The sequence below is a fragment of the Brassica napus genome, chromosome A5 (assembly GCF_020379485.1).
Source record: "Brassica napus cultivar Da-Ae chromosome A5, Da-Ae, whole genome shotgun sequence".
Lineage (NCBI taxonomy): Eukaryota > Viridiplantae > Streptophyta > Magnoliopsida > Brassicales > Brassicaceae > Brassica > Brassica napus.
In genome coordinates, this window is record NC_063438.1 from 26010381 (window position 1) to 26021699 (window position 11319).

The 11319-nt window shown below is 36.8% G+C and overlaps 3 protein-coding genes across 3 annotated transcripts; 1 reads left to right on the forward strand and 2 right to left on the reverse strand.

Moving 5' to 3' along the window:
• The first annotated feature begins 68 nt into the window (after positions 1 to 68).
• Positions 69 to 937, forward strand: LOC111215790 (UPF0161 protein At3g09310). Its single transcript, XM_022719874.2, has 3 exons — positions 69 to 324; positions 403 to 465; positions 551 to 937. Exons 1-3 carry the CDS (start codon positions 129 to 131, stop codon positions 796 to 798), a joined length of 507 nt encoding a protein of 168 aa, XP_022575595.1. The 5' UTR covers positions 69 to 128; the 3' UTR covers positions 799 to 937.
• LOC106452729 (oxysterol-binding protein-related protein 3B) lies at positions 777 to 3372 on the reverse strand. The gene is made up of 10 exons (XM_013894899.3): positions 3098 to 3372; positions 2775 to 2868; positions 2575 to 2691; positions 2415 to 2487; positions 2191 to 2309; positions 1987 to 2108; positions 1735 to 1911; positions 1503 to 1647; positions 1243 to 1421; positions 777 to 1162 (listed from the first exon to the last, which is right to left on the reverse strand). Exons 1-10 carry the CDS (start codon positions 3193 to 3195, stop codon positions 922 to 924), a joined length of 1365 nt encoding a protein of 454 aa, XP_013750353.2. The 5' UTR covers positions 3196 to 3372; the 3' UTR covers positions 777 to 921.
• A 7433-nt stretch (positions 3373 to 10805) lies between these two features.
• On the reverse strand, positions 10806 to 11319 carry LOC125608705. Its single transcript, XM_048779163.1, has 2 exons — positions 11310 to 11319; positions 10806 to 11257 (listed from the first exon to the last, which is right to left on the reverse strand). Exons 1-2 carry the CDS (start codon positions 11317 to 11319, stop codon positions 10806 to 10808), a joined length of 462 nt encoding a protein of 153 aa, XP_048635120.1.

The window sequence follows — 11319 nt, forward strand, 5'->3', positions numbered from 1 at the left end:
AAGCCCATTATCTAGGGCCCATGTGGTAATGGGCTAACGTCGTCGTTTTATAGCATACAGAGATTGAGACAAAGGAAGTGTGTTCTGTTTCTTAGTAAAATAACTTGTTTGTTTGAGTTTTGTATTTAATGGCAGTCGTCGTCTCCGTTCATCGTCTTTCCGCAACCCACTTGATCTCTGAAAACTCTAAACCTCCTAAACTTCACTTGAAATTCAATACGCCTCGCCTGAGCTTTCATCATTTTCCTCAGACAAACAAGCACCAGCTCCGTTGCTTATCTGCGAAATCGACACCTTCGAGTCCAGACCCTGACTCTCCTCAAGGTCTCTCTCCTTCCCTATCTCAATTATAAAGTTTCTCCCTTTCTTTTTTTATGTGTTGGACTAATTGGTTGGGTTCAGATGGTGAAGAGCAGGAGAGTGTGGGAGTCAAAGCAGCTTTAGCAATGCTGAGATTCTACAAGAGTAATCAAAAACCTACCATTTTGCAATTGTTGTCTTCTGTAAGAGTGTTTCATAGGTGGCTAATGGCGTTTCTCGGTTAAAACAGGGGAGATATCGCCGGTGTTACCTAGAAGCTGCCGTTACGTTCCAACTTGCAGCGAGTACTCTATGGAAGCTTACAAAAAATATGGAGTTCTCAAAGGCACTGTTCTCACCACTTGGCGTCTCTGCCGCTGCAATCCTCTTGGTGGATCTGGATTCGATCCTCCAAGATGGTTTGGTGAGAGTGTGATCACTCCCCAGGCAGAAGAAGAAGAAGATAGCTATAGCAATGAGGATGAAAGAGAGATTTGAATGAAATATAAAAGAACAATAGAAGTTGTAAACTTTGAGAAGAGCTAGCATAGTTTGTTGTAACTACGAGAGAATAAGAATTACAACATTTGTAATCAAAAATATTTGATCTTTTGGAGCGATTCATTGAGTAGACAAATCTTGAAATTGCCATGGGTTGAACTGGATTGACTTAGGGTCGGTGTTATCTTCAGAGCTATCCGCAGCTTCCCTATGTTCTGAGTACTTTCCGTTGAATTGATAAACTTCAAGATCCCCCCATGGTGTAGGAGTGACTTCTTCAGTTATATCAAACCACTTGGGAGTAAAGCTTTGACCTTTCTCTTCGCGAGTTCTCTTTTCAGCTCTCTGCCTCTCTTCCAAGCTATATAAACAAGATGTGTAATGAGAATTAGCTCAACTTCACTTTCAGATCGTAAAAAGACAAGTGTTTTGTGACCATACCTGCTCTTCTCATTACCGGATTTGGACATGTCGCCCATCTCTAGCGCGTATCTGTCAGGGCGTAACCGTGAATCAGACGGCAACAGCTTTTTCGGAGCAGTGTCAAAGCTGTTGATCTTGTGAGCAAAGTGTGTGTATTGGTACTTGTCATCCTTTGGAACATCAGCGAGTTTCCAGACCTATGAACAAAAGACAACATTGAGAGTGTCATCAAAGTGAAAGAGAAGTGTGTTGATGACGCTGGAGAAAAATTGCCTAACCTCCTTCAGTTCGGTGCCAGGGAGAGGTTCACCTTCACCGTCACACTGCTGATAACTCATGGACTCGTTCCATTTACCGGTCATGAGAATCTTGGGCTCCTCAGAGGCGTTGTAGACATATCCGTCCACTTCATATCGACCAGATCTGTTCAGACAGTACATGCACATTCCTTTGAGCTTAAAATGGGAATAAAAAAAACAGGAAGATGAGGTTGCGGTGAAGGGAACTTACCCGAACCAGCCACATGGTTGGAAGTAAAGCACGACTTTGTCACCTGTGGTCAGGTTAGTCATGATCATTTCCCCAGGAGAATCCACCCAAGTTCGTCCAAAGATTAGGTTGTGAACTTTGGTTAGAGGAGGTACCAAGTCAAGAACCACTCCATCTCTTTTAAGTGTCACTCGTGTCCTGCACCACAGATCCATCGCACTTGTTCAAGATCATGAACAAATAAAGAATGTTAATTCAGCAGCTGTGGTTTACCTTCCTACTGGGTAGACGTCAATGGAATTGCCTAGAAACTTTGTTTTCAGTTTTGATGTACAGTCATAAGTGAAATGCTCATTTTCAGCATGACCAGCGCTCATTGGCGGATGATGGCTGACCTGAGAACAAGGCCATTGGTGTAAGTTGGCAGCTAAACACTGAGTCGTTCACAATTGTTTTTAAAAAAGAAATGGCTCTGACCTGTTCAGAGATGAAGTTAACACCATTGTAATTAGCCATCTCATAAGTCTCTCCAAGGATTGGATTGAACGGTTTCCAGGTACGTTGGAAAGCATAGTACACAGATATTGCCCATGATGCTGTTAAAAGGTCAATTCTCACGATTCAGCCACACAGGACACAGAAACTAAAATGGATAGATACTGATCGCAGCAGAAATCAAAGTAAGGAAGAGATGTGCTTACACGCATACACCATGCGCATATAAGGGTCTTCCGTTTGGTCTGCCATGTCTAATAGATGCGAGTATTCCATCAACTGTCAAGAAACAGAGCACATATCATCATCAATCATCATCGGATTACAAGATAAGAACAAAACTCAGGTATTGTAATGAGCTCAAACCTCAGCCATTTTCTGGAGCATTGTCATTGGTTCAAAGATAATCACAGGCAGTGTCACCATTGATGTGACATCAGATCCTATGTACTTCTGCATCATCTTCCAATAACCATCTCGATCCTGAGCATTGTGTTCAAAGATCATTAGATCAACAGTTGGTGACAACAAGGAGTGTGAAACAGAGTATATCTATATATACATACCTCTTGCTTCCACCTTCCTCTGTTTGCTTCCTCAGCTGCATCTTCTGTACTTCCTTCAGGGTTAATAACTTCAAGTCCCTCATAGCCAACCAAACTGAGAATCAAATCCAAAACACAACAAAACCCATTAAGCTTAATCCACAAAGGTCTAAACTTTACGTAAACCCAAACTCAATTACAACAAAATCTACGAAGATCTGAACATAGGAGAGACACCAAAACCAAAAAAAAATACAGATTCAAACCCAAAATTGAAATTAGCATTACGAATCTAGCTGAGTGGCGGATCCGGGTTTAACAAAAACGGATCTCAAAAACCTCACCCGTTAACTGATTTGGTCATGGCCGATCCCAAATTGGAGATCGAGGAAGCAAGAGACGCGAAGAACCCGCCGCCGTTTTTAGGATCGTTGGGAGCCATCTCTCTCCGCCGTGGGACACCACACTACGAGCTCCGGCGAAGAAAAAAGTTCGAGAAAAGGAGAGAGGCGGGCGTCCCTCGGAATCTAAACAGGAAACAGATTCCTCAATAATGGAATGACCCAGCGATGGAGACGATGCAGAGGAATTAGGATGGGTGCTTGTGCTGGCCTTCGTTGGCACTTCTTTCAAATTTAACATTGATCAAACCGGTTCAATTTAGAAGAATCGAAATTAAACCGAACTGGTTCGGCTAAAGTTGTTGTTGGTTCTCGCCGCGTTTTTCTAATTATTATCGGTTTAGTAAATACTTTCTCCGAACCGGGACTCTAACAGATTCTCGAACCGAACCGGAAGGTTGTTACGAATTATTCGTCATTGATGGCGTCACCAGAATGCATGCTCCTTCAAATTTGATCCATTGCTTTATCAGTCATTATATATCACGGTCGCAGATATAAATCTAAGTTGGTTTAAGCATAACATACATGTTTAAGCATTTAACTATATTATTCATGAACATTTTGGAATCTTAGATGTTCAAACGACTTTACATGCATAGCTTCAATAGAGAAATTGTGCTATACGTATCCTTTTGTAGTAGACGGATTCCAGAGTTTGATGTTTCAAGATTTATTTTCCTTTTGATACACATAACAATGCATTCAGTATATGATTCATTAGGAGATTAATTATGCTGTGTCTTCATCTCCACGGTGATTTGCCCTTAAACTGAGCTGAAGATCCAATCCTTCAATCTCACCATGATGATTTGAACTTGATCCATCTATGCTAACCTCCATGGCTTTTCCGTCATCGTTATAGTATCATCAAGGTTCCTTTCTTGAACCCAAAACTCTTACCAGGACTTGTATCTTTGTCCACATCTTTTTCTTGATCATCATCACATGCCAAAAGCGTCTTGTTGCTGTTTTTCATTAAGCCATTAAGGTCTAGAGAGACAACTTCTGATAAATAACTATTTGGCGACACCTGTTAAGCTAGATGGACTTCCAACCTAAAACCAATTGGTACTAAGTGGAGTTGCACATCCATCTTATATATTGCTAAGGATCCCTTCCAATATCCGATGTGGGACATTTATCCCTAATACGCCCCCTCGAGATGATGGCTCTTTAAGCGTCAATCTCGGAATGCTCGGGCAAGGATCGATGGGCCGACTTTGGGCTGGATCGATAATGGATCGGATTGGACTGCGTGGATCGGGCTCTGATACCATTTTAAGCTAGATGGGCTTCCAACCTAAAACCAATTGGTACTAAGTGGAGTTGCACATCCATCTTATATATTGCTAAGGATCCCTTCCAATATCCGATGTGGGACATTTATCCCTAATAACACCATCATCTTTATTATCTTCCATAAGCTTTCGTCTGATGAGATTAGCTCTGACTCTTCTGTGGATGGTCATATGCTCTCCTAGTGCTTGAGCATTTGAGAAACCCTTTAGCCAGAACCTGCATATGTAAGATCTTGACAGGGAATTGTACTCGCTTTAATGACCGTGTCTCGATACGCGATCGGAATAATCATCCTGGGTTTTAGGGTTTTTATTTTATTTTTTCCATATAATATTTAGGTTTCTTCCGTAAAAATAAAGAGAAATATGAAAAAAGGAAAATTGTGAAAATTTAGCACTATGGTGAAGGAAGAACAGGTGAGAGGATTGTCTAATTGATTTCATAAAAAAAAATGAAATGTATCAACTCGTTAATTGCGATGGCTCTAATCAAAATTTACAGTTCCAAGACGACAAAACAAGAAAATGAAACAACCGTTGATCTATGTCATTACATGAATAATTTACTAGTGTTTTATAGTCATTCTATTCCGAAAATATCTATGTTTTAGTATTTTCTGTGATGTTAATGTATTAAGAGTATTATTTCCACACCTAAAATCATGGCACAATAAAAAAAAAACACTTTTCGTCACTCTTCGTCACTCTTCGTCACCCTATCTTATCATCTCAGCTAGTATAGCATCTGCTGGTTATTAAAGTTTTTACTTATCTCAACTTATATAAATATTATCAGATGATATATGCAAGTTACATTGGTGTTAATTGTTTTTTATATATTGCATGTTAACTTCAAATTGATATCAAACGTATAACTCTCAGGAATTTCATTGGAAGCATATCTAATCACCATAAAATTACATAACTGCATTAATACTTGGAATTCATCGAAACTTTGATTCACATATCAACTATTGAAAAAGACGTGTTAAAATTAATATATTATCGTGAAATCAGTTTCCTTTTCACTTGCCTCAAATAATGATGTTAAAAACAAACTAACCTATTCGTTATCGTGTCACCGTATACGTATTGTAAGTAAGGAGAAGGTAATCCGCATCCCGAGGATTAAAAGTTACGCTGACTCACACATATATATGCCTAGCTATGCAATTAAACTTTAAACCTCAGGATGCCGATTACCCGGTCCTCACCAATACTCGCCATATATAGATGCATAACTTCTTTCATTTGCTTTTATCTTGTAAGATCTCGTTTTTTTTAATCTTTAAAAGATCTCGTTTTAGGAGTTCTTGTTGTTTTGTTTTCGTTGTTGATAAGTTACTAGGAAATTGTCAGAATTTATAAGCCTCTTGAGGCCAAATAGTATGTGAGAGAAGATGCTTATTCGAAAGGTTTAATGCTATGAGAGCATATACATGTTTTCAGGTTTTATCGTGCATTGGTATGTTTTAATCTTAGCTTTGTTTAAGTAAATGTTAGAGCTATAAACTTACGCGTCGCATACTAGGATCGATGTAGAATTTGTCCTCGAAAAATTATAGCGTCTTTAGGAGGATAGCTATATTTGATTGCTACTAGAAAAAAATGTGTATATATGATTTCTATGTGAGTTTCTTATATCTAACTCAGATTTATTAAGGCATCATTTACAACTTTCGCAAAATGTGTGGTTGTGAGTTTGGATACGGAACGTAAACTTTATTTCAATCAAGACGAAACTAATTACCTTTCACTTTGTTATGATAGTATGATAGGGTCCAGGGACAGACCATAAGTAGAAAATATCTTTTGTTTTTGAGCTTGTCTTCACATGAGTTTCTGTCGCACAAATGTGATCTCCTTGTAAGACATTATTTTAAATTCAGAAATGATATTTTGTTTTGTTTTTAAAACGATGAAACTAATTAAATAAGTCATTTGATTGCATATGTGATGTAATTTGCTTAAAAACTGTTTTTTTGTTAGTATTATTCAAAACTAAATCTCTATATAGGCTGGTTTTTAATACAAAGTTGTGTCCACAAATATAAAAAGGTCAATGACAGGTCGATGGAACTAAAAATCATGAGTTTTGAATTCACAATATATATATTACATCCTACTATATATTAAATGAAAAGTCACTTTAGTGATTTTTGCTTACGTGTCGATCATATGTGAATTCTTACAAAATTGTTATAATTTGATTGATCGACGATTTTTAACTTTTATATATTTTAATTAGATCTAAAAAAAAAAGTAAGTCTATAACCAATTAATATCACTTGTCAAATAATTTACATAATATTACAAATAATGCTTTATGGTAATTAATTGTTGAAATTATAGAAAGATAAATTAATTGACATTTTTTTATATATCAAAGTTACATAAAATAATAAATGACAAACCTTTTATATAAATCAATATAATCATTTTATATCCTTATTTAAAAACATTATATTTATATAAATTATCATAATGACTATTAACATCTTCTAAAGTTCATATTATATGATTTATAAATCATCTAGAAAAACATTCATCAAATTATTTATCTTGGGTTATTGTATATTTTAAATTATTATAAGAGTTTGTAATCATCTATAAGAGTTTAAAATCAAATCTATATATATCCTATTATATATTAATTGAAAAGTCATTTAAGAAATTTTTGTTTATGTGTCGATCATATATGAAATCTTAAAAAACTGTTATAAATTGATCTACATAATATTACAAATAAGTCTATAAACAGGTAATATCACTTGCCAAACAATCTATATAATATCACAAATAATTATTTATGGTAACTAATTGTTGAAACTATAAAAAGAGTAATAATGTTTGATCAATTTTTATATATTTATAAACAACAAAAAATAGTAAACAAAAAAGTTTATTAAAGTCTGATATAATGATTTTATATTCTTATATAAAGCCTTATATTTTTATATAAAGAATTATAATAACTATTAATATCTAATAAAATTCATAGATGCTTTATAAATCATTTATAAAATTGTTTATCTTTGCTTATCATATGTTTTAAATTATGATAAGAGGTTTTAATTTATTTATACAAGCTTATAAATTAATTTATAAAATATATTTTTAAATTTCATTTTATATTAAACAATAAATCACTTAATTGATTTTTTCTTAGGTGTTGATCACATGTAAAGTTTGAGAAAAAATATTATAAGTTTATTTGTTAATGGATTTTCAATTTTTATTTATTTTATGAGTACGAAAATTAGTTCTAGAAATAGTTGCACAAAATAATTTATGGTAATTAAATATGTGATTTATATAATATATATAATGCTTCATAAAATCATTTTTAGCAATCAAGTATTTCTAAACTATATAAAATATTTCAAAAGTCTCAGTGTTATATACCTTCAAAACATAAATAATTTTATTAAAAATTGAATCATGAATATTATGCATAACTAAATTTAGTACAATTATCAATACAAAATATCAAAAAATATTTAAAATAGTCATATTTATCTATTTTAACAATTATTCGTAGAAACAATATTTAACAAAAACATAATGATAAAAACATATTTTAATTTAAAAAATTATGATATATATATTGTTACAAAACATTCAAACCCGCAAAACCGCGGGCATCCACCTAGTATTAATTATTTGAAAGCCCTTCTTATTTTAAATGTGAGGTTCCTAACAGAATTCTAAAGAAAAAAAGCAATTGAATGCGGCAGCATGTTAAACATTGGTAAATTTCATGGAGCTAAACTCAAAACTAGTTTCCAAATCAAGCAAACACTTGGTATTGATAATGATGGGGGCTTTGGAAAGTACCTAGGACTGCCTGAGCAGTTTGGAAGACGAAAAAAGGATATTTTTGCGGGTATTGTGGGTCGTATCAAGTTGAAATCTATCAGTTGGTCCACAAATTTCCTCTCGCGCGCCGGTAAGATGGTGATGCTGAAAACTGTCCTTGCTTCCATGCCCACACATGCAATGTCGTGCTTTAAACTTCCCCAATCACTATGTGCCCAAATCCAATCTATCTTGACCAGATTCTGGTGGGATTCTGCACCTGAAACAAGAAAAATGTCATGGATCTCTTGGAAAAAAATGGCAAAACCAAAGAAGCTTGGAGGTTTAGGATTTAAGGATATCTCTACCTTTAATGATGCCCTTCTAGCTAAGCTCGGATGGAGAATATTGAGGAATCCGTCTTGTATGCTAGCTCGGTGTCTCCTAGGAAAATACTGCACGGAAGAAAGTTTTTTGTCAGTAAAACCATCTAAAGCCTCCTCTCATGGATGGAGGAGTATTCTTATTGGAAGAGACTTGTTGATTAAGCACCTGGGATGGATAGTTGGGTCCGGCTCTTCAATCAACGTATGGAACGAACCCTGGTTATCGTCAACTGAGCAACTACGGCCTTATGGACCTGCCCCTGATGAATTCAAAGATATCCAAGTGGCTGACTTGATGCTCGAAGGATCATCTGATTGGGATCACCAGAAACTGGAGCTAGTTCTCCCTTTCCACAAACACCAGGTGCTCCAGATCAAACCATCTCTGTGTAATGCCCCTGATGAACTAGTCTGGCTGAAGACAGCCTCAGGTGACTACTCCACGAAATCCGGCTACAATGCTCAATCCGAAAGCCTGTCTCTAGTGGAACCAGCAACCCCAGAGGCTTCCCTTGATTGGTTTGCAAACGTATGGGATCTCAAAACCTCAGAAAATATTAAAATCTTCCTCTGGAACTCACTTCACGATGGCTTGCCGGTGGGAGAACAGTTCGCAATCAGGAACATCCCAATCTCAAGCCAATGCCCTCGCTGCCCTGAAGTTGAATCGATCTTACACATGTTCTTCACTTGTGAATTCTCCAAAGAAGTATGGAGCTTGGCGCCGCTTGCTACCCCAGTAACCCTGGACCTTATACTCAACACAACTACTGGTCTCGATCTCATTAGAAGAATCCCATCACTGCCACCGATTGGATTGGGACCAGGAACTCTACCGGCGTGGATTTGCTGGAACATTTGGATCTCCAGAAACCAATTGACTTTCCAAAAAAGAAACTTCTCACCGATGGAAACCCTATCGAAAGAAATCAAGGAAGCTCGAGATTGGTCTTTAGCTCAACTCCCCCACCAAAACCCCCAAACCGGTAACGCTAGTATCGCCCTGGATCCGACCAACGACCCACCTCAAGTGCGCATGTATACTGATGCAGCCTGGAACCCTTTGTCGAAATGCGCTGGACTCGGTTGGATCATCGACGATTCTGGAACTACCACAACATATTCAGCGACCTCCCCCTTTGTGGCGTCGCCCCTGATTGCGGATACTTTGGCTCTTCGAGCAGCCATGATCTCTGCTAACACTCTTGGAATTACCGCTCTCTGCATCTACTCTGATTCTTTAACCCTCATCAAGTTGGTGAAGAAGAAAGGAAGAAACCTAGAGATCGCTGGAATTCTCAACGACATTTATCTCCTCTATTTTAAATTTAATGCTATTCAGTTTAAGCACATCTCTAGAGCTGATAATAATAGAGCTGACTCTATTGCCAATCAGGCTCTAGGATTAATGTATGAACCTTAATTAATTTTCCTATGGTATTAAAAAGTCTGATTTACAAAAAAAAAAAAAAAAACTGGCAACTATTTTGTATATATATATATATATATTGTAATTAATCAACGTTTTGATGTCGACCGATCTAATGAACCCACAAATTATTTTATTACAACCACTTCATTCGCATAGAGTGTTTTCTGCGTAATCACAAGGAATATAAAGCCTGAAAAGTAGAAGGAGGGAGCATGAGACATCAAATCATTAGAGAAAGGTTCTTTGTTCTCTATGAGCCAATGATCAGAACTTAGGATTATGCTTTTTTCTAGACAAATGATATTCGACTTCTTTTGACTGCCTTTTCTTGTTTATTCTTGTTGCTTTTTATATACTAAAGAGATCTTCCCTCGGATCATTATTTGAACTGATTCTTTTCACGATTATTGATTTGTTTAGTTTGTATATATAGGGAACTTTTTTTGGGGGGGGGGGGGGGTGGGGGGGTGGGTGGGTGTGGTTTTAGGATTAATCTTACCTCCAGTGCATCATATGAGATGCATCATATAATATCAACAGCAAAAATAGTTTACTAGGTGGAAAATTTCGAAGCAATGGAAAATTTTCAATTGCTACACTCTCCTTATTTGGTGCTGATATTTTTTTCATTAAAAAAAGTAAAAACAATTACATATATCCCGCAGGATTATAGCACCAACAGTTCGAATCACACACGATTCGCATTGACAAAATAAGCTACCAATAGCAAAAAATTAGACAAAATGAAGAGACCAGTTTGAGAGATAGGTTACTGTTGAAGGCAGATTCCGTTGCTCCCGAGATAGGATGTCTAGTTTGGCTCGTAGGATGAGACATATCTCTGATATCACCACCGCAGCCGGTCTAGAAACTTGAGAGTGAAGCCTTGTGTTCCTTTCTCTCCAAATACCATAGATACAAGCTTGGAAAGCCAGTCTCACAATAAACACAATGTTGGAGTCTCTAGACGGGTCTTTCAACCATCTGATACCATCATCCAGCAAGGAAGGAGGTAATAGATGGAGCCTTGAGTAGAAGAAAGACCAAACCTCTGAGCTGAAGGCGCAATCAAAGAAAAGATGCTGCCTAGATTCCATGTTGGTTGAGCATAGCGGACACTCTAATGGGACATGAAGTCTAACACGAGCTAGCACCCAAACGAGAAAATCATGCTTGGGTATCCTTCCTTTAAACCAGAACACCTTATGCCATTCCACAACCAGGAGAGTTTCACTAACCTCCTGCCAT